This window comes from Sparassis crispa (assembly GCF_003851025.1).
Source record: "Sparassis crispa DNA, contig_000003F, whole genome shotgun sequence".
Classification (NCBI taxonomy): domain Eukaryota; kingdom Fungi; phylum Basidiomycota; class Agaricomycetes; order Polyporales; family Sparassidaceae; genus Sparassis; species Sparassis crispa.
The window spans coordinates 3,090,678-3,113,426 of NW_020939750.1; the positions used below are offsets into that span (position 1 = coordinate 3,090,678).

General features: G+C 49.6%; 7 protein-coding genes across 7 annotated transcripts; 3 read left to right on the forward strand and 4 right to left on the reverse strand.

Moving 5' to 3' along the window:
* Positions 1–7,365: 7,365 nt before the first annotated feature.
* Positions 7,366–11,394, reverse strand: SCP_0411190 (hypothetical protein; the record flags this gene model as incomplete). Its single annotated transcript, XM_027757846.1, has 2 exons — positions 7,366–8,673; positions 8,998–11,394. The coding sequence occupies 2 exons, from the start codon at positions 11,392–11,394 to the stop codon at positions 7,366–7,368; spliced, it is 3,705 nt and encodes a 1,234-aa protein (XP_027613647.1).
* Positions 11,395–11,463: 69 nt separating this feature from the next.
* On the reverse strand, positions 11,464–11,673 carry SCP_0411200 (hypothetical protein; the record flags this gene model as incomplete). Its single annotated transcript, XM_027757847.1, has 1 exon — positions 11,464–11,673. One exon carries the CDS (start codon positions 11,671–11,673, stop codon positions 11,464–11,466), a length of 210 nt encoding a protein of 69 aa, XP_027613648.1.
* Positions 11,674–13,527: 1,854 nt separating this feature from the next.
* On the forward strand, positions 13,528–14,958 carry SCP_0411210 (AB hydrolase superfamily protein; the record flags this gene model as incomplete). Its single annotated transcript, XM_027757848.1, has 8 exons — positions 13,528–13,699; positions 13,761–13,886; positions 13,950–14,040; positions 14,089–14,149; positions 14,208–14,401; positions 14,461–14,540; positions 14,604–14,775; positions 14,844–14,958. The coding sequence occupies 8 exons, from the start codon at positions 13,528–13,530 to the stop codon at positions 14,956–14,958; spliced, it is 1,011 nt and encodes a 336-aa protein (XP_027613649.1).
* A 690-nt stretch (positions 14,959–15,648) lies between these two features.
* Positions 15,649–16,578, reverse strand: SCP_0411220 (hypothetical protein; the record flags this gene model as incomplete). The annotated part of the gene is made up of 4 exons (XM_027757849.1): positions 15,649–15,849; positions 15,911–16,189; positions 16,237–16,506; positions 16,567–16,578. 4 exons carry the CDS (start codon positions 16,576–16,578, stop codon positions 15,649–15,651), a joined length of 762 nt encoding a protein of 253 aa, XP_027613650.1.
* A 989-nt stretch (positions 16,579–17,567) lies between these two features.
* SCP_0411230 (hypothetical protein) lies at positions 17,568–19,019 on the reverse strand (the record flags this gene model as incomplete). The annotated part of the gene is made up of 1 exon (XM_027757850.1): positions 17,568–19,019. The coding sequence occupies one exon, from the start codon at positions 19,017–19,019 to the stop codon at positions 17,568–17,570; it is 1,452 nt and encodes a 483-aa protein (XP_027613651.1).
* An 847-nt stretch (positions 19,020–19,866) lies between these two features.
* On the forward strand, positions 19,867–21,069 carry SCP_0411240 (hypothetical protein; the record flags this gene model as incomplete). Its single annotated transcript, XM_027757851.1, has 4 exons — positions 19,867–19,996; positions 20,049–20,420; positions 20,476–20,954; positions 21,013–21,069. The coding sequence occupies 4 exons, from the start codon at positions 19,867–19,869 to the stop codon at positions 21,067–21,069; spliced, it is 1,038 nt and encodes a 345-aa protein (XP_027613652.1).
* An 848-nt stretch (positions 21,070–21,917) lies between these two features.
* On the forward strand, positions 21,918–22,684 carry SCP_0411250 (hypothetical protein; the record flags this gene model as incomplete). Its single annotated transcript, XM_027757852.1, has 4 exons — positions 21,918–21,924; positions 21,979–22,106; positions 22,161–22,435; positions 22,501–22,684. 4 exons carry the CDS (start codon positions 21,918–21,920, stop codon positions 22,682–22,684), a joined length of 594 nt encoding a protein of 197 aa, XP_027613653.1.
* Positions 22,685–22,749: the final 65 nt, after the last annotated feature.

Here is a 22,749-nt window from a genome sequence, read left to right on the forward strand (position 1 = left end):
CTACAGAAACACTGCCAGAAAAAGTAGCAACACCTTGTTCTGAGAATTGTGGTGTATGTTCACTATGTACTGCATCTTCCTCATGGTGGAGTAAGTTCACACATGTAGTCGATGAACTTATTTATCGATCTAACAGACATTCTTGTCATAAAGGATGCACAGATAAGAATGGTTCCTGCAAAGCACGCTTTCCTCGAGATACATTTTTAGAAACTACAGTTGATCCTGAGACTGGTGCATTGAATCAGAAAAAAGGTAAAGCCTGGATTAACTGGTATACTCCAGTGGTAACTTATCTTCTGTGTTATAATACTGATGTAACCAGCTTGCTATCTGGTACTGCAGTCAAGTCTGTCATTGCATATGTTACAGACTATATTACAAAGTCTTCATTAAAGACACATATCATATTTCAGGCAGTGCAGGATGTATTTGAATAAAATTCAGATATTGTAGAGAGTGACTTAGATCGACTGCAGAAAGCATGGAAGATTATGACAAAAATTGTAAACTCTCTTATAGCAAAGTCTGAGATTGGTGGACCAATGGCATGTTTATACTTACTGCAGCATCCAGACCACTATATAAGTCATGACTTTAAAGTCTGCTACTGGTGCAGTTATGTCAAAGAGGTTGAAAAGGTCTGGCAGACATCTGAACCTGAAGGAAATGAATGATAAGTTCCAGACAAGGTCATACTAGGTCAAAGCAATGGAAAGTATATTGGGATCTCACCAGTTGTTGACTATGTGCATTGTCCTCCAGAACTTGAGTTAATTAGTTTGTATGACTGGATTCAACGTGCAGATAAGAAGAAGATATCTAAACAATATAGTGAAGGCAAAAAAAATAAGTTTGAAGTGGACACTATTACTAATCATCACTGGATTGGTCGAAGAGTTGAATTTCATGTACAATGGACTCTAGGTGATACAACTTGGGAGCCATATACATCCTGCAAAGACCTTGCAGAGTTGAATGTTTATCTTGAGAAACTTGAAGTAAAGAATTGGCATGCACTGCCAAAGATTGCACTAACAGAAAATGACTCTGAAGATGAAGAATATGATGGTAAATCACTGGAAGACTCTGAAAACTTAGATTCCAATTTAGACAAGAGCTCTTATACATGGTATCAATTTTCTAAAGATCACCCACAGTATAAGACACACTACGTGTGACTAGTAGCAGAGCGATATGCACAAGTGCCTAACTTTGTAGGTGGCCCATTGCCTAGGCAAGATAAAGGAAACTGTGAAGATTATTGTATGACTATGCTTACTTTATTTAAACTATGGCAAACTGGACTTGAGTTAAAAGCAAATAGTGATGTAATTTGGGATGATTCCTTTAACCAATATGAATTTACTGAGAGACAGCATGAGCTTTTAAAGTTTTTTAATCTTAGGTATGAATGCAATAATGCACGAGATGATTATTCCACTGCAAGAAAAGCAGGAAAGGGCTCAAATATTCTTCCCTTTGATGCAAATAATAACTTGTTAGATCACTTTGACAGCGAGTACTATGGTGATGAAGCTCGAGCTGACCTTGCTGATGAAGCAAGTATGTTTAACCTGGACCAGTATGATGAACCAAATCGGTCTGCATTGTTCCATACAGCTCAAATGCAAGAAGCAGAGCACATGCTACAAACTTCTGGTGCAATAGATGCACTTCCACCAAATCAAAAACCAGGCTTTGTTGATTCTGACATTGCAATACAAACTGTCGCACTGGAAATGCTTGAAAAACATTGCTTCTAGAGAAGTGTGATGAAATTCTACAGGCTCGAGAGACACAAGCAGCAACTAAGAAGTCTAGTCAGGCTACTACTGAAGCAGTCAATTCTATTGACCAAGTAAAGATTATTGACCGGTCATATCTTGACAAGTCATTCAAAGCATCAAATGAGGATAGTCCGCAATTGATTGATCAGATAGTGCAGAAATTCAGTCTGAATAAAGAACAAGAGCGTGCATTTTGCATAGTTGCTAATCATGCAGTTCAGCCTAGTGGGGAGCAGTTGAAAATGTACTTAGGTGGTATGGCTGGCACTGGCAAGTCACAAGTAATTAAAGCATTAATTGATTTTTTTACTAAGCAAGAGAAAGGCTATAGATTTATGTGTATTGCCCCTACTGGTGCAGCTGCAGCATTAATCTCTGGTTCAACTTACCACTCTGTACTTGGATTGAGTCAGTATGGCTCAGAGTCTGTTGCAAAACTTAGTCAAGTTCATGCATGACTAAAGAATGTTGATTATATTGTTGTGGATGAAGTTTCTATGATTGATTGTAAGAGTCTTTATAAAATCTGTGCTTGTATGTGCAAGGCAATGGCCAATGAAGAACCATTTGGTGGAATTAATATGATTTTTGCTGGAGACTTTGCACAGTTACCACCTGCAGTTGACAACTGTCCATTATATTCTCATAAGATTGAACCAGTTATTCATACAACATATACATATAGTCCTTCACAGCAGGAGGCCGCTATTGGCAAGGCACTATGGCATCAGGTCACTACTGTAGTTATTCTGCGAGAGAACATGCATCAATAATCACAAAGTGAAGAAGACAAGAAGTTGCAAATAGCACCAGAGAATTTAAGATACAAGTCTTGTACTAAGGCAGACATTAAGCTGCTCCAGTCTAGAATAGCTGGGAGGGGTCCTGACAAACCCAAACTCTCTCAGACAAGATTCAGAAATGTGTCCATCATAATAAGCTTCAATGCATATCAGGATTGAATTAATGGACTTGGCTCTGCACAATTTGCTAGAGAGACTGGTCAGACACTTCAGACATTTTATTCTGTAGACAGCTGGAAGTCAGAAGACACTAGTAACAAGAAGAGAAAATCAAAGAAGAAGTCTGCTACAGTAGATCCTAAGCGATCATCAAATAAGATCAGTCTACACTTGCAGGAAAAACTCTGAAACTTGCCACACTATTGTACCAATCATCATCCAGGTAAATTATCCTTATGTATTGGGCTGCAATTTATGATTAAGAACAATGAAGCAACTGAATGTGGTGTCACCAATGGTGCTGAAGGCATTGTAGTTGGCTGAAAGTCACGACCACTTACTCAAGATAAAATGGCTCTTGATACTCTATTTGTAAAGTTGACTGCACCTCCATCTCCTATTCAATTAGATGGTTTACCTCTGGATGTTGTTCCTATTACACATCAAGTACAAGAAATTGACTGTGTAATGCCCAATGGTGTACGCCTGCATATAAGTCAAGATCAAGTGGCAGTAATTCCAAACTTTACAATGACAGACTTCAATTCTCAAGGCAGAACTTGTCCAGATAATGTATGTGATCTTCAGAACTGTCGGACACATCAGTCTATATATACCTGTCTATCATAAGGTTCAACATATGCAGGTACAATACTTGTGCAAGGATTTGATCCAGCAAAGCTTACTGGTGGCATAACTAGCTACTTAAGACAAGAATTTTGAGACTTGAAACTGTTAGATGAAATAACTAGGCTGCAGTACAGTAAGAAGTTGCCTGCATCTATTGATGGTCCTACTCATGGTGTAGTTATACATGCATATTGCACATGGAAAGGCCAAGATTATATTCCCAAGACAGTACATCCAGCCATTAGATGGACAAAAGAGGTACCATATATAATTGAAAAGCCACTGGAAATTGCACCTTTTAAACTTTTGGAGAAACCAAAGAAAGCATCCACTACAGAAGCTGCAGAAACTAAGACACCAACTTGAGCAGAACATCAAGCTCTAGAGTTAGCCCGCTATGTAGCAGCTGCAGGAACAAAAAGCCTTGTTACTCTGAGTAATGATCCTGGTGCAGCACGTGGTGCTAAGTGTAAGCATAGTGAAGATGCAGCAGACTCTAAGTCTAAGAAACAGAAGGTTACAAGTGCTACAATACCAGAAAACCTGGCTTCACCCCAAGGCTTTGTTTGGAATGCAGAAACATATAGTTGTGCCTATAACAGTCTCTTTTCAATCTTACATGCTGTGTATACAACTTCACCTGAATGGTGGATGTCCAATGTTCAGCAGCAGAATATTCACCTGCAGCTTTTTACACAAGTGTTTGATGATGTTAAACTTGGCAAATTGACAATGAAGAATGCACGAGACAGAATCAGACTCAGTTTGCACCAAGTTAACTCTGAGGCATTTTCAGTAATAGGTACAGAAGGAACTGATATCTATGCATTATGCCAGGAGATGTTGAATCACTCTGAAGATATTATGAGTTACAAACTTATATGTGATCATTGTGATACAGAATTTGAGAGTAATACAGATGGACAAGTGATTTGGGACTGTAGCAAAGCAGTATGAAAAGATAGTCCATTCAAACTTGGGTCCTACAAGAATAAATCCAGTACAGACTGGCTGGATGCAATTTTTGCCAGATGCTCTGAGCATGTTTGTCCTAAGTGTAATAGTGCATTGCTTTATAATCTGGAATATGAGTCATTGCCAAATTTTCAGTGTTTCATCTCCAACAGTCTGCAGATTAACTGGGAATCTGAGTTAGAATTGCAAGATCAGAAGTATAGACTTTGTGGTATAGTTTATTATGGTGGGTTCCAATTTACTGCACGTATCATTACAAAAACTGGAAGTGTCTGATTTAATGATGGGGTTACAACTGGGCAAATTTGTATACTAGAGGGACAAATAGAGAGTATGAATTCAACAGCACTGACAAAGTGTAGATCAAAAATTAGTTCTGTTGTAGTATATGTTAAAGCATGACTGTATTAGATTGTAATATAGCAAAATGTATATAAAATTATAAAAAAATGTACATTTGTAATACTTTTGAATGATGAGTGCAAAACAAAGACTAAACACATATATTAGAAGTATAGGTCTGATTAAAATCAGGAATTGTCCTTGCTGTGCGTTTCCATCGGCCCACTCCAAGCAAGTTTTATATACTACTAGTATATGCTGAGTAAGACGTGCCAGTAATAGCTGAGTAAACAAGTACCCTCACAGTGAGGGATGAGTCAGTACAAGTCTAGACTATAATTTTATAGTCTAGTATCATCCAGATAGAGTTGAGAGACATCCAGACTGGAGGTCTTAGAGTAGTACACGTAAAAGTACATCATAATCAAAGAAAAAGATAGGTACAACTGCATACCATTATAACACATGCCAGGCAGAACTTCCTCATCTGCTGTATTTCTCAAGGAACATTCTGGAGTTTCGGTTAGTTCGGAGTACTCCAGCATAGTACCATGATTCTGCTGTCCTGAACTTTGTGCTGCATACATGCTACATATGACAAGATGCAGGGCATAGTACTGTTTTCAACAAAGTTCCACTGCGGCCGATGCAGTGGTGCACCATAGAATTCTGGGCCACTATTTGATGGCTGAAAAACAGCAAGGCTTGCTGAAATGGCTTAATACTATCAGTGACCTGGATATGCCACCATTGGATGTCAGGAATCTTTTCAAGTGTCTAAAAGTTTTATAAATGTTTTCGAACCTAAAACATTGTAAAAGTTTCAAGATTAAATGGGGCCAAGTTAACTCCTAGTAAAGTAGGGATTGCAGGATGGTGGCATTATTTCATCAGCAGCCAGATCAGTACAAGGTCAGGGTTACTGGCTGTGGCATTCCCAGCTACAGCCCTCATGATAAGCCAGGCTAATTAGTCTGACAATCAGTTCATTTCACCCAGGTCGCACTTCAGCACATCTCTAAATTGTTAGACACATCTCAGAAAAATCTGAAAGAATAGTCTGCAGGTGTGTTATGTCCGAGATAAAAATCTACTAAGATGCCACACACAACATTCAGTAACCACAGCATGCAATAGGAACAGAATATTATGGCACCTCAGGTCTCAGGCCTGCAATTCATGACACACTACCAGTTCACATGAACAGTCTGGTGATGTCCGGTACTTCAGGTGTAGCATTGTGCATGTACACCATGATACTCACCTGCATAGTCTGAATGACATGGCTAAAGTCCCAAAGGCTCACCATGTGTTGTGGGACTGCATGTGTTGCATCCACTATCTTACACCCAGTTAATGATATCAGCCACAGCATTGACCATCCATCATGCCAGAGCATGAGGCTGTACCAAATTCTTTCATGTCAGCCCAACTGTGGCTGTATGCTCAGCCCACCATCAAGGTGTCGGCATATTGCAACCTCGGCCACCCATGAATGAAAGACCAAATTGTGTCGACTAGCACAATCTCTCAAGTTATCCTGTATTACCAGCTTTATTTGTCACTCAAACCTAGCACCTCAATTTGAACAGCATAAATCTGGGTCTCAAGAATTCTTTACAGGCTTTTTGTTCATATTTCATGCCCTCAGCCTCGATCGCTCTACTGACAGTGAAGTTGCTCATCCAGGGGCACTCTGAATAGACTCCACCCTGTAAAGATATCTAACACAGTGTTTATAAAGAATGAGATACTTTGCTGAACAAGCACAGTTGTGTCACTTTTCGCACAGTAAAACTGATATGGGAGAGCCAACATCTCCCAATTATTGTGTAAATTATGAAAACTGCTCACCAACAAGTTATAAATTCCATCCACAACACCCGTGTTGCAGCCTGGAGCCAAGCCCTACAGTTATGAGCCCAGTTAACAATCTAGAGCACAGCAAATAACTTAGCTATGCTCGGGCTAGTCAGATATTTCAGGCAACCCATGCCTATGGGCTCAGTCAAAGACCACTGCAGATTGCTATGCCTGTGGGCCCAGTCAAAGAACTCAGCAATGGTGTGCAATGGGCCTATGAGAAAAACCTCTAGGAGGCTATTGGCCTATTCCAGAATCTGCAGTATGAAATCTCGATTGGCCAAAATAGGCTTGTCCAGAATCTGGGCATGCATCACCAATCTGTTGGTCCAGATTCTGGTGGGTTCTTAGCTGTTCTTTGCTGAATGGTGTGCACCAATCTGACCCAGCAGACGTGCCCTGGTGGCTGATTGGACAGCATCATGCTGTGACTGATCTCAAAAGAGATTTAGACTCATTTTTAAATTGCCTGGTCTGAGCCACCTTGGATCAGCCAATCAACAGGTCACTCTTGTCCTGGAATAGGGTTGTATGCTCGAGACCTTATTGCGAGTACGCAGCGAGGGGGGAAGGCGTCCAGGGGATGTCTGATGGATCTAGAGCGGGACCAAGCACAGCTCAGTCTCATGCGATAGCAAACGAGTGACTGAGGTGCATCGTCCGAACGTCCACCAGTACTACCTACGTGATTATGTAAGTAACGTGGTGGCATAAATACCGTACTACTCTGCCCGTGTCGCAATGTATGTACTTCAACATGCCCACTCAGGGTGACAGGGAATAGAGTATATAAATGAAAATACTTAAGCCAAGCCCATCCCCGCTGAAAACTTCTCATGCTTCTCACGAGGAAGCCCCTTCGTCAAGACATCAGCAACCTGATTTCCGGTAGGAACGTACTCAGGTTTGATCTCGCCGGAGTCATACTTCTCACAGATGAAGTGGTAGCGGACGGCAATGTGCTTGGTGTGTTCATGGAAAGCAGCATTTTTGGATAGCGCGATGGTGGACTGATTGTCGATGAGCAATGGAGTAGGGCCCTTCTGAACCTGTCCAATCTCCGAGAGGAAAGCACGAAGCCAGACTGCTTCCTTTGTACCATGAGCTCCAGCCATATACTCAGCTTCAGTGCTGGACTGCGCTGTCGAGTGCTGCCTCTTTGAAGACCAGCTGACAGCACCTTCCGATATGAGGAAAACAAAACCTGTGACCAATCGACAGTCGTTGATGTTCACTGCCCAATCTGCATCCACGTATCCGAGAAGGGGTTCCTTCTCCTTGGTAGTGCCACAATAGACGAGCTTCTTGTCTGCTGTCCCACGCAGGTAGCGATAGACTCGCATAAGAGCAATCCAGTGCTCCTTGCCTGGTGTTGCAGCATGCTGGCTCAACGCGCCCATTGTGAATGCAAGGTCAGGGCGAGTCCCGATCATTGCATACATGAGAGAGCCAAGCACGCTCTGGTAAGGCTTCGGGTCGATCTCCGCCTCCGAGAGCTTGACGAGCTTCTGGTTCTGTGCCATAGGTGTGCTGACCGGGCAGCAATCGGCCATACCATGTTGTGCAAGACACTTCTCGACATACTGGTGTTGCGAGAGCTCGAGGACACGGCGAGGACGATCACGAGCGATTTCCATGCCAAGGAGCCACCGTGCTTCACCAAGGTCGGTCATCTCGAAGCGAGACTTGAGATCTTCCTTGAGGGTGGTGACAGCAGTGAGGTTGTCAGAAAGAATGAGCATGTCATCGACATAAATGGCGATAATGAGGAGAATACCGTCATCGTTCTTGTAGAACACGCTGTGGTCCGAGTGGCAGCGGGTGAACCCAAGCGCCTCGAACTCAGCACGGATCTTCTTGTACCACTCACGTCCAGCCTGCTTAAGACCATAGAGGGCCTTGTTCAGCTTCCAGACGAGGCTGTTGGACCTGCGGAAGCCAGAGGGAACCTTCATGTAGATCTCCTCATCAAGATCACCATTCAGGAATGCCGATTTGACATCCATCTGGTGGATCTCGAGGTCGAGCTTGGCAGCAAGAGCAAGTAGTGTTCGGACAGAAGCGAACTTTGCGACGGGTGCAAAGGTTTCATTGAAGTCGAGGCCCTCAACCTGTGTAAAGCCCTTGGCAACAAGTCAAGCCTTGTACTTCTCGATTTCACCGTCCAGTCCACGCTTGATCTTGAAGACCCACTTGCAGTCTATGACCTTGCGATTCCACGGGCGCTCCACTTCGTCGTAGAGCTCCGCTTTGACAAATGCGTGTAGCTCCTCTGCGCACGCAGCCTTTCAGCGTGCAGCATCGGGGCGTGACATCGCCTCCTCATAGGTCTGTGGTTCATCCCAGCTTGTGGCTTTGTGAGCATTCTCTGCATCGCCCACTTCCTCTGCGTTCTCTGAGTCTGCCGCTGCGGCATCAGCGCCCACTCCACCCACATCATCCTGGCCCTTCGGTTTCCGTGTGTAGGAGGACATGAAATAGCGGTCATCATCGGCCGCTACCGGTGCCGTGCGCATTCGACCTGAACGGCACAGTTCCGGAGCTGGGGGAGGAGGTGGTGGTGGCTGCGCGGCACGCGCGGCGTGACGCCGGCGCCTAATTTCGGGCAGTGGAACGTCGTCGTTGCTGTTCTCATCCGCGCTGTCATCGTCATCCTCGTCGTCGCTGTCATTTACATCCAGGAGTGCAGGTGCGTCCTCATCTTCATCTGGGACATCTTCGACAGTGGGCCTTGGTGGGCGCGGAGATGGCGGCAGCTGCGGCCGCACGTCGGGCGCCTCCTGCATAGGTGTGACATCAATTGTGATGTGACTGGGTGCAACTTCGGTGCCTTCATCGAAATACACGTCGCGGGATTTGACGATGCAGCCGGTCGCTCTGTGAACCAGACGGTAGGCCTTGCGATTTGCAGCAAACCCCAGGTGCGTGCACTCGAACATTTTCGAGTCGAGTTTCTGACGTTTTTCCTTCGGAACGTGGACATAGGCTTTGCAGCCGAAAACGCGGAGGTGCGCCATGCTCGGCTTGTTTCCGGTGTGGGCCTCGTGTGGTGTGAGGTTGTCAGGGAGAGTGCAGGTTGGAACAGAGTTAAGGATGTGTACTGCATGTAACACAGCATCACCCCAGTATGTGTTCGGCAGTCCAGCGTCATTGAGCATGCTCCTGGCCATCTCCTCGATGGTGCGGTTCATCCGCTCGGAAACGCCATTCTCCTGTGGAGTGTAGGCATTCGTCTTTTCGTGGTGGATGCCCTTCTCCTTTAGGTACGCTTCGAATTCCTTCGACTCGTACTCACCGCCGCCATCAGTCCGCAGGATATTGGCACGCTGCCCGGTCTCGACCTCAGCTCGTTCAACAAAAGCTTTGAAGTGTGAAAGCGCTTCATCCTTCATCTTCATGAGGTTGGCGACAAGGTGGTGCGTGTGTCCGTCGATGAACGTGATGAAATAGCGGTGGCCGGACCGCGTCTGAGTCTGCATGGGACCACAGACATCGGAGTAGGTGCGATGGAGAACGCAGGGATTCTCGACATCCGACTCCTTCGGGATTGGCTGGCGTGTCTGCTTGCCATGGAGACAGGGCTTGCAGGTGACGTTACTCACCTTTTCTCCGACGATCGACATGCCCTTGACCATTCCCTTTCGCACCATCTTCAGCACAGAGTCTACGGAGATGTGACCAAGGCAGCGATGCCAGACCTGAGCACTCGCACTGGATGTTGTCTCCTTAGCAACAAAAGCGTGGAGTGGGGGATCATCCATGGAGTCATCGTAAGAGGGAGGGAGATCTTCTGCCTGCAGGATGTAGGTACGCTCGGGGAGCTGCGTGGTCACGTCGAGAACATAGAGATTTCTCTGCATGTACCCAATGGCGCTAAGTCGGCCCTGGGCATTGCTGATGCGACACGTACCATCAGCGAACCTAACATCGTAGCTGTTGCGGTCAAACTGCGAGACAGAGAGCAGGTTGCCATTGAGATCTGGGACATGGAGAACTTCCTGCACAATGCCAGTGTTCGTTGAGCCATGGTCGACTGCTGCACGGAGTGTGACCTGACTGATACCAATGGCAAGGATAAAGCGCTCATCTCCGAGGTAAACACGCTTGGACGTAGCGAGGGCACGGTAGTTTACGAACCACTCGCGGTGAGATGTCATGTGGGAGGAAGCTCCTGAATCAACAATCCAGCGGTGGAGGTCATCACCACGTGCCAACTCCTCAGCAACGAAGAGGCGGAGCGTCTCGGAGTCAGCCTCACCGACACTGGCGATCTTCGCAGATTCCTTTGCATCAGCAGCCTTCTCAGCTTTCTTGTCGCCCTTCGCTGTGGCGCCCTCCACCTGGCTCGCCTTGAACTTCTGACACTCGTCCTTCGTGTGACCAGTGTAGCCACAGAAAGTGCACTTGCCCTTCTTCTTCTTGTCCTTGTCCTTCCCCTTCGACTTCGACTTGGTATCAGCATGCTTCGCAATGAGCGCAGATGCTGCGGTCGTCTCGCCACGTCGCTTCTCCTTGCTAAGGACCTCGTTGACGACCTTCTCGACTGTGAGTTTCGAGTCAGAGGCCATGAGGATAGTGCGAAGGGTTGAATAGGATGGAGGAAGGGAGATAGCCATAGCGATGGCGATGAGCGTGTCGTCTAGCGTTAGCCCAAGCGTCTCGAGGATGTGGGCCTTCTGCCGCATCGTGTTGAGCTGCGGCTCTAGCGGCGACTCGTCACTAAGTGTGCTGCGGAAAAGGTCGCTGATGAGATAGGCTAAGGTTTGCTTGCCTCTGCCCTCGTAACACCTGTTCAACTTCTCCCAAGCATCCTGTGCTGTCATCGAGTACATCACACCGTTGAGCGGCTCGTCCTTGAGCGTCAACGTGATCTGCGCGAGCGCCTCATTGTTCCAGACATCTCACTCCGCCTTCTTCATAGTATCTGCTGTTCCGGGGTCGGCTTCAGTGCCGTCGATGAGCGAATAGAGACCACGCAACCAGAGGATACTAGTCGTGCGGTACTTCCACATCTGGAAGTTTCTGCCATTGCTTTCGAGGAACGGGACATCGTAGAGGCACTTCGACTCAGCTTTGAAGCTGGCCTGAGATATCGGCGGGTATAGAGACATGGTTCGACAGGGGTGTGAATGAGAGAAGCAGGTTGTGGGAAAGGAAGGTGATGATGAGCGATTGAGTTCTCGATATTTCCGATGCTGTCAGATTCAGTTGGAGCCGGGGCTCATAACCTATTGCGAGTACGCGGCGAGGGGGGAAGGCGTCCAGGAGATGTCTGACGGATCTAGAGCGGGACCAAGCACAGCTCAGTCTCGTGCGATAGCAAACGAGTGACTGTATTAATACTAACCTAGAGCGGGACCAAGCACAGCTACTACAGGTCAGTAAGGAGATAAAAGGTAGGTAAAGAAAGTATTCACCTCAGTCTCGTGCGATAGCAAACGAGTGACTGAGGTGCATCGTCCGAACGTCCGCCAGTACTACCTACGTGATTACGTAAGTAATGTGGTGGCATAAATACCGTACTACTCTGCCCATGTCGCAATGTATGTACTTCAACAGACCTAGTGGCTTTGTGTCACGTGTACTTTTCCATTATTGTGACTTCGAAGTACTATGGCTCACAAGATCATCAGCATGCCCCCCAAGTCGGCAGTAATGCAAAAGTAACGCATATGTCACAGACAGTAATGTGTGCCATTTTGTTATTTCGCTCGGCAGCCTAATGCGCAAAGGTCATGACCGTGTCATGGTGAATGCCACCACCTGAAACCCTGCTGCCGACGCTCATGACAGACTTCAGCCAGTGACTAGCCAGTGTGAGTCTGCATTACATTGGAGGTCAAGAAGGGACTCCTCCAATACTGATCCATTTGAGCTCGTTCAACCTCAAGAATGATGTAGTACTATAAAACCATACATATGAGAGATAACTAAGTGGTAGAGGCAGGGGAAAGGGCTAATTGAGCAAGGTGCTGACTTGGGGGGCATGCCGACAATCTTGTGAGCCATAGTAACACATAAATGACAACTACATTAAGAGGCCACTTCCGTCCTATTCCAATTGATCCGACCCAGCCCAAACTGGGCCCGGTTCGCCCACACCGGGCACCCGAACAGGGCCTAATTTATCGAGGTAGCGGGCTTTGCCATGCTTATAAATTTATTATTATTTTTCGGCTGTACAGACTTATGAAGGGAAATCTATATTTGGAGCAATATCCACTGCCGCATTTTCTTCCTGATCTGTTACATCGCGTTCAGTCCGATTCTCTCAGATTAAATTCCGCGTTTCCCAACAGGGCTACGAGCCCCCGCATTTTCTAACAGGGCGAGTGTTTTCCAGGCTTAAGAAGATTGGGTGTCTCAAGGACGGGTAGATGACTGTACAGTATTAGTCGCATGTTGGACACATGAGATCGGCGATCAGAGTCGATCTGAGACGGTTTACGAGCATATATTACTGGATTCCTGGAATTGGACAGTATCTACGTCGCGATTCGCGAGTCAATTGGGTCTTATCAAGCTTAAGCTTGAATCCTGGACACTGCAAGTTCAGGCAGCGGCGCCTTGTAAGCGCGCTTAATTTCGTGGTACTCCCGGGCATCGTCTACCGCATCACGGGAGGCAGCCTGCCAGCAGGTCATTGTCATCGGACCCTGGTTACCCGCTGACACCGTATACAGCTGAGTCAAAAACAATAGACGCATTTCGACGAAACTTACTTCCGGTACGTTGCTTATGAATATGAATCATTTCGAAACAGCAAATTTGTGTGGTCATGCGTGAAATTCAAAGGGGGTAGGCCAATCAGCAGCTAGAATTTCCGTCCAGAGCAGTCTACTTAATGCACTCCGAACAGAAAATGATGAAACGAGTTTCGTCGAAATGCGTCTATCGTTTTCGACTTAGCTGAAAAGCGGGCACCCAACTCCGTAGTGTCGGTGGCTCCTCTTCCACTGCTAACCATGTCGCAATACAGCTACCTCTCCACGCCGGATCCCGAGTTCGCGGATGTCCTCGCGAAGCTTCCTCCACAACCTGCTCTGTCCGAGTCTGGCGATATATCGCTCATACGGGCTGGCTTCAAGGAAGCAGTGGGCGAACACGATAAGCATCTCCAGTCGCGCCTTCCTCTAGGTGAGTCTTACCGAAACGGCCTTGCTATAGGTTGTCATAGAACGACGTACTTTGATGGCAGCTTCCGCATACACTATGAAAGACCACAAGATCCCCGTCGAGGGTGGAGAGATTGTCGCGCGATGCGTGGTGCCGGCGCCTTCTGCAGACAAGTCTTTCCCTGTCCTTGTTTGGTTTCATGGTGGAGGTGCGCCGATCATCTTGCCGTAGGCTTTTCGCAGACTCAACATGGCGTTTCCGTACTCGTTAGGGTGGACGCTCGGCGACGTCCACACCGATGACTACCGCTTGAGGATGCTGTGCGTCGCGCTGCAGATATCTATCGTGAACGTCGACTACAGGTAGGTGTTGCGACCACGCCAAGTTCGCAATGAGTTACCCATTGCTAGGCTCGCTCCGGAACACGTCTACCCGACCGCCTGGGATGATTCGTACGCTGCGACCAAATGGGTGAGCACGATCCGCCCTCGTCCTCTTGTGATTTAACGCCAGTGCGCTTCATGCGCAGGTCGTGGAGCACACGTCCTTGCTCTCCGCAGCCCTCAATAAAGGCTTCATCGTCGCCGGGTGTTCCGCCGGAACGAACCTTGCAGCTCATATCGCCAACCGCGCTCGCGACGACCCGTTCTTTGCAAAGACACCTATTACTGGCCAGTACCTCCAGGTTCCGTGCTTGCTGGACCCCGAAGCGGATGCGGGGAAGTGCGTCCAGCCTGCTCTCGTTCCCTTACTTCTCATCGCCAAACTATTGCTTGTGGTAGATATAAATCTGAGCTCCTGTCCATGGAGCAGAACAAGGACGCGCCTTCCCTCACGCGCGCAGATATAGTTTACTTTGCTCGTGAGTTATGCATCTTCGTCGTTCTGCCCGGGGTAGGTGATTCATGAACCTGTCCCTCGTCAGACCAGCTGAAGATCCCACCGTCTGACCTTGGACTCTCCTTGCTCCTTCAGCCTTCTCACGCGGGCCTGCCTCCTCTGTACGCCCAGATCGCCGGCTTGGACCCTCTACGCGACGAGGGCCTCCTCTACGCTAAAGTGTTAGGCGAAGCCGGCGTGAAGACCAAGGTCGACGTGTGAGTGGGCACTCAAACTCAAACGTGGGCACTCCTGAGTGCTGACGTGGTGGCGCGGGCTCACACAGATACCCTGGGGTGCCGCACGGCTTCAACTTCTTTTATTCGCAGCTGCGGTTGTCTGCCAAGTTGGAGAGCGACGTCGATGCTGGGGTCGGGTGGTTGTTGAGCCTGGTTGCTTGAACGCAGAAGCTTCTCGACGCTCGGTGTCTGTAATGATGTGATCTGCACGGATCAAATTGTTTGCGAATGTATGTGTACTGAATATCATCGGAGAAGGTCTCGGGTTCGTATTGAGTGCAGGCCACGCGTTGGTTGATGAGTTGGCTGTCATGAGAGTATTCAGGGTGCATTCGAGATGAGTCTCTCGATGCTCCCCGCGCCGAGGATGCCCCTGCATGTGTACGCATCCGTGGAGAAGGGGCATTCTCAGATAAGGCGAATGTCAGCGCTGGCTTCTCAGTATATGAGAAGTGCATGGTGTCCAGCCTAGTCCAGCCCAGCTTCAAAAAGAACCAGCCTGAGACGAACTCAGGAAGTCTGCTTGACAGATCGGAGATCAATTGCCAACGGTAACGTGCAATCGATCGGCTAGGTTAGTAGAAAGATTGAGGATGGATAGAAACGTCTCAAACCTATGACTTAGGAAGTGCAGACTCAATTATAGCAGACACGTTTCCAACTCGTCCCGGAGGACTCTCCACCCTGTTGCATATTGAGTCTCTAGCGCAAGGACGAAACCAGTGGCCGTGAGATGTTTAACAAGGCCCCGTTGTTCTACAAAATAAATTAATATAAATTACAGAACATCCCATCCACCGATAGCATGAGAAAACACAGAAAACAGAGCACAGATCGTCCATTCAACACGACTTATGCGACATTGTTCCTCCTCCTTCGGTGCATCGGCTCAAGACTTGCCCAAGCCGATACACCCTCATCCCATTTCTCCTGCCAGCTCTGGAAGATAAACATCGAGAGCTGGCCCATTCCACAGTCATATAAATCCCGGATTGTGGACCTGTCGATCAACGGGAACCTTAATGACGTATGCCGGATAACACTAGCCTTGTCCTGAATTGTCGACCAGGAGCACTCAGCATCTCGTACATGGCAAATGAGGAGACACACGTACCTTTTCCGGCAAGTCATGCCACCCCCTGAGGCTTAACTGTACCCCAAAGTCCAGGACAGAACACACCCCCATGTACCGGATCTCCGGTTCCCCGTTGTATCGCTTGCAGGGGGATTCCACGAAAAGCTGGAACATGTCAGTGTCGAGCAGCCTGTACATTTTGGTCGACACAGTGTACAAGCACGCACGCTCCCCAGGGGACATGCTGCTGACGTTCACTGCGTTCTTGGACGATATGATAACAACTGGGAGCCTCATTGACGAAGACTCCACAGCGTCCTGACAAAGAGTCAGCGTGCACCGTAGCAGTGAGAGTTAACACGTACCACTTTGTAGATGAGAATATCTTCGTCGAAAGTTGCACAATGCTGGACATACCCCTTGTCCTGGACCTCTGCGAAGAACTCTTTTGCTTCACTTGTACATATCACTCTCCGAGGACTCCATGGGACCCTATTGAGGTAGAAGCTCCTCATCCTGGAATCGTACTCTGGATTACGAGGGTCGGCTGAGAGGGCATTGGTTCTGGACCGCGTGGTATACGGCGACCGCAGGGTGGTATGCCTTCGAGCAGTTGACTGCGATTTTGTTGTAGGCTGCAGTCCACATTCCAGTGAACACCGGGGGAGATAAGTCAGAAACCATAAGATGCGTACCTCTCTAGCCATGTCTTGAGAGTTTGTGGATAAGGTGTTGTAGAGAGCTAGGGTTACCGAAGAAGTGGAAGGTAGCGTCGGTGAAGATATAGAGAGCTAACGGCGGTGAAGCTGTAGAGAGCTGGTGGCGGTGAAGCTGTGGAGAGGTGGGTGTCGGTGAAAAGAGGTATATAGAGGAGTAGGGGATTCGCGTTTATATGCTCAGGCCACAGGGTGTGGCGGAAGAGATTCCGAAGTTTGTGCGGATGCACATCAGCGAGCGCACAATGGTTCCTTCGTTCGGAATCAGCATTAAGGCCAGACAATGGTAATTTCGGCCCAGGAACGGCGGTTTGACATTCACCCGGACCTTCAGATGAACCTCTTCCGTCAAGACAATGGAAAACCCAAGTTCCCTCAAGCAAATTCACGCAGGGGCGACAAAGTAAGACACAAGCTCGTAAGTATGGGCAACGTCGCTGCGTACTCATTAGACGGGATGCAGTCAAGTGCTATGAAGAGAGCATATTCCATTGTAAATTCTTCCGCAAAGAGAGCCATTGTCAGATTGCCTCCTAAGCTCGGTCAGCCAGTAGGCCTGTAACTGAAGGAAAACGATGATGGACGACCGGCAGAAATGCAACTCAGAATCAAGTACACAGCTTCCGGCACGCACAGAAGAGCCTTCCCTTCAGCAAGTTCACACCAGATATAGCCACGCAGAAGACACCCATGGACATTGGAGACAGAAGGGTCCTAACCAGAACACGTCCGAGTCTATCAAAGAGTCCGTTTCACCGGGAGAGATGATGCCTGTCTAGTCTGTCGTCCAACGCTTTAGAGTCGGACAACTCGCAGTTAACTATGGGCCAATCCATGCGCCAACAACGCTTTCTGTTTCAAACGAGGACACTGGCTCGCATGACGGGCTGATGAATCACTCTTTGACAATACATTACATTAGTACACTCCGGTGTTGCTTGTGATAGATTTACCTTGGACTGGAGATGCCCGTTCCACCTCTAGCTAACTCCTTCCGTCTCCCGGACCTCCTGTACGACTCGCGCCAGCGCCTCCTTCCTCATTGGGATCCACAGCGCCTCTCCCCCGCTCGCATCACCAGCGACGGACACGACAAGACCATGGTCACGGAACTCCGCAAGGAGAGCGCGCAATGCCGCGTCGCTCGTCGCGACAAATGCATCACGAGCTGCACCGAAAAGTCGCGCATAATCATATGCCGCCATCCCCTCCTCTGCGGCCGCCCCACCCGCATTCGCAGCCGCACTGGTGCTGGGCGTCGGAGGACCTGCAGTGTCAGCGCCGGCGGTCATGACTTCGAGTTGGCACATGCCAAGCAGCACAAAGAGCTTCCGCGCCTTCTGCGTCACGCTCGCAAGTACATGGCGAGCGGCACTTTCTGAGACGACCGCTCCCTTGCGTGTATTGCCACTTCCGGCTCCGGATAGCGCAGACGGTGCACCAACTGGGGCGGACGAGAGCGCGGCTGGGTCGCTATGCGCGAGTTCGGCATCGTACGGTGCGAGTGTCGTGAGGTCATGCCAGAGTACCGGACGCGGTGCAAAAAGCGATGAGAGTGTGTGTCGTGTCGGGAACGCGATGTGATCGAAAGACGCGGCGAAATGCACGCGGGATGCACGGGCGAGCTGCGTAAGGAGCGTGCGGGCGCGTGAGGAACGCAGTGCAGGCGCATCATGGGAGTGGAGGATTAGGTAGAGGTGTGGCGAAGGCGAGCCTGACTCGCTATGTGCTTCTTCCTCTTCTTCGACGTCGTCGTCGGTATCTCCCTCGGTATCTTCTCTGCCGGAGAATGCCTTGCATACCCTTCGCACGATGCCATCCGTCTTGCTTTCTGCTGAAGCAGCACCGCTGTCTTCTCCTTCCAGTTCTGTAGCATCCAGGACGCCTTCCAATGCGCCTACCAGATCCTTCAGCTGGAACCCCGGCGAGAACCCATTTACCACCACGACATGTGCGCCCTTGCCTGCTAGAAACTTAGCGAACGCGTTCATCACGCCGCGCTTTGAGCCAAGTCCATAGAATAACAAATCAAAGCCCTGACGCATCTCCCAGTAATATTGCTCGAACGTCCTAGGCGAAGGAGAAAATGATCTGAGTGCGTGCCATAGCCCGAGGTTCGGGTTCAGTTGTGCAGGGAGGAACTTCTTCGCGTGTACCTCTGGAAGCGCACGCAACCTTCGAGTAGCAGATTCGAGTCCTGCAGCATACTCTTCCGGCGAGAGTGGGGACAGCAGTGTAGAGAAGACTGAGGAGGACGTGCGTGCGGGAGCAGAGGCATGTTGGAAGTACGCGTCAAACGCGGTGTTCGAAGTCAGACCCGGCGTAGGCCACTGATCCTCTTCATTTGGGAGAGAAGAAGTAAAGAGCTGCGACGTGGAAGCAGAGGGGGCGAGGTCGTCCTCTTCCTCGTCGGGAGAGGAGTAAGTCGACATTGTGGTTGGGACTCGATGCTGGCAGTGAGCGCTGAGCGAAAAATCTTGATAAGATAAGATCGAGACCACTTAGGCCAATTGTCGGCGTAACCAGGATCATCATTATCATGGCATCATCAGAGTGCTACGTTGCGGCTACTCTCCAACTCATTCATTCAACTCGCACACATATTCAAGGAGCTTCCATTCGACGGCGCACTTCCGAAAGGTCCAAATATTGTTGCGCAAAAGTCATACTCTGTATGTGGACCACCATCAAATCGTACACAAGTCATACACTCATATAAAGTTGCGCTATGTACCTCCTCGACGGCCCGACGTTCGGTGTAAGCCAGATAGTTTCAGATGTTAACGCCAATGGTCCTCTGCTCCAGGTGTCCACACACACACGCGCGCGCGCACACACACACACACAGAGAGAGAGAGAGAGAGATTGTATTTATACTGCGAGCAGGCGAAATGCAGATGTTCAGAATACAATGTGGCTACGAGCCTCCGTGGTGGTATGTTAATCCCGCTGGTGCCCGTCTTACGCTGATTAGATGCGCTACCTCTCCCTGGAGTATTTTTTGGCTGCCTCCACGAATCCCATTAAGCTCAATGACATAAAAATCTGGGTCAGTCCGCGGTGTGATCTTCAGCCACATCTAACTCATGTTTCAAGAACCGGATTGTGACCGCGGCACAGCCTGATGCGGCCGCTTTCAAGAGGGCCGAAAGGAGGCCGCTAGTCACCATGATAGGAGAAGAGTTTCACAATCCAAGGTTTTCACCCTGTGGTATATAGGGCATAAGAAGCTCGTCAACTGCGAGCTTCTGCTGTATCCCTCGAAGCAGAACGCCCACCATGCCCTCTCTTGTGGTGAACAGCGAAGGTATTGAATTATTCTACTATGACACTGGCGTACCCGCCGTCTCTGAGCCTGGCAAGCCTTACAAGACGCTCTTCGTCGTGCACGGCATGGGATACAATGGCCGTACGTCTGATTCTCGTTTCCTATGACCCTTCCCTCAATCTCATCCTGACAGTGATCTACAAGAAGGTGCAAGCCCTCGGCCTCGCCTCGGGCATGCGCATCGTAGCCATAAATCGCCGCGGCTACTCAGGCTCGACTCCCCTCTCTCCTGCCGAGCTCGCCGTATCGGCCACGGGCGGCACGGAAGATGCGAAAGAAGCATTCATCACCGCGCGTGGTTTGGAGATGGCGAACTTCATCGACAGATTTGTCCAGCAGCAAAATATTCCCCCGATTACTGAGGATGGTAAGGGCGGCGGGGTGGGGCTGCTGGGGTGGTCTTCCGCTGTGCCCGTCGTTCTCTCTGCTGTCGCAAATTTAGACAAGCTGCCGACTGACGTTCAAGAGCGTTTGGCCCGTTATCTTCGTGCTCTGATCCTAGAAGGTCAGCCGGATGTCTCGTGCACATCAGAAGGGCTCACGAATACCGCAATAACCAGAGCCGCCGTCAATGGCTGTCGGCCAGCCGCCCGCCGAAGGCAGCTGGAGCGTCTACGTCGACCCGACGATCCCAGAGAAGGACAAGAACCAACTCCACACCCTCTGGGTCTCCGCGTACTTCACACACGGCGACCTTGCGGCGCGAGATCCCGCGCTCCTTTCGCACTGCGCGCCGTCGCTGCACCGCCGGCCGAGCATCTTCGGCTTCAGTGCTGACGACAAAGCGCAGATCGTTGAGGCAACCTTCATGGAAGGCCCACTGCTTTATCATGCACTGCCGCAGCAGCGCAATGTCTACCGAAAGGCGTGCTTTGACCGCGCTGTGCGCGCGAGACTGCCGCGTATGAAGGTGTGGGCGATGGTGGGTGATAGTACCGGATCGTTTGCTATCGGTGCGTGGTGGTCGATGCAAGACGATGACAAGGACAACGGGGGCGGTTTGATCCAATTCAAGGTAACACCAGGCGCAAATCATATGGTGAGCACACAGTGGGTCTGATACCAAGGATTGGATGACGATATTGGGGACGCGGTAGATCCAGTGGGACGACCCTGACAAGGCGGTGGCGAACTATCTGGAAGCTATGGCTTAGCTTGGAAGGTTTTTGGTCCAGTACTCTTGACTATTTGCAGTGTATAAAACTCGTCAGCGGGCTCTGGCCGGAGCTTGGATGTAAATTAGCGTCCAGTCTCAAAGTTTTATTGCCACTAAGACAGCGTCGTCCCTGCCAGTTTCGCTGAGACCGTCGTCCTGTTCAACGGTGCCGCTCGACTCAGTTCTCTCGGGGTTGTATTTACCTAGACATGCGCATCACCAAGGTCCAGTACGAGCATTTCTGATCTGTGCGTTCAGTCACGCAATTCGAGGTGAGCATTTACTGTCTCAGGGTCCATTAATCATCATACCCAATATTGCTAGCCATTCTGCGCACTGTCAGTGGCTCCGCACACCAATTGAATTTGAATCCAAACATTCCTGTTCATCTGTCAGTGTTGGAGCATACATGTTTCCCACACCTTGAAAGTTCGTACCCCAGATATATCCCGACAACATCAGCGCTGATCTTCCTGACCAATGTGTACCGGTAAACTGGCTTTCAACACTGCATAGTCTCAGTCAAAGACAGAGTGAACTGAAGTTAGAGTACCCTGCGCTTGTAGCTGCCCAGTTTCTCTCAGCGGGCGGCAGGCGGACCGCGGGGCGGGACACTGCGCGTGAAGCTCCGGAGAAAGACCGACGCCACCGACGCGTCTCGACGCGTTACGTCAGGCAGCGAAAGCGGTTGTCATGAGGCCACGAACCAGCGACAGGTCATGCCCCTTTTCCCTACCCGCCTTAAATAGCCCCTCCCGCCCATTATCTCGGTTTTTCTTCCACCACCACCTGTCTGCGCTCACTTGAATATCTGATCTATCTGCGCGCTGTCCCCTCGATATTATCATGACTGGTGGGTATGGGACGTCGAATAAGACAGTCGGTGTGGGCTGATACTGTGGTGCAGGCAAGAAACGCGCTGCGGAGGAAGAGTCTGCGGGCCCGACGACGCGGTCCGCTAAGGCGCCCAAGACCGAGAAGGCAGAGACCGCAACACCGGCGCGGGGACGGCGAGGGAGCAAGAAGGGGCCAAAGGTGCGTCCTACCGAACCAAATTGCATTGGCATTGGATGCTCACAGTGGACACAGGCGACCATGGCTGCGTCGCAGTTTAAGGCGCGCGCGCTGCCCCTACACGTCAACCTCACACATACGCCCCCGGTACTCGACCCGACCGCGGAGGGGAAGGAGGGCGCTGTATCTGTGTCGCATATGGACGCGGGCTTCATCGGGACGACCACACTCGTGCCGAGTACGTTCGCTACGGGGAGCTATGGATGGAAGGGGAACAAGCGCATCACGATTGAGCTCCCGAGCGCGGAGGGCGAGGAGGGCGAGAAGGAGAAGGTCCATGTCATGTTGACGTGAGTGTCACCCGCTCCCGTTTGCTGTATTTCTTGGGCTTACTATCGGCTGGTTCCTGTTGCAGAATCAACGCGACCGTCATGGGCAGCAAGGGCGCGAAGGAGGAAGGTGGCGAAGGGGGAGAAGAGCATGCTGAGGAACACACAGAAGAGCACCCCGCTGAGAATGCAGAGGAGAAGAAGGAGGGCGAAGCGAAGGAAGACGAAGCTGAGGAGACAGGTGTAGCAGACGCTGAAGCGAAGGAGTAAAATGGGGATTCATGCATGACGACGTCCTCACTAGTACTCTACGCGGTCGGACGTGCGTATCTTAT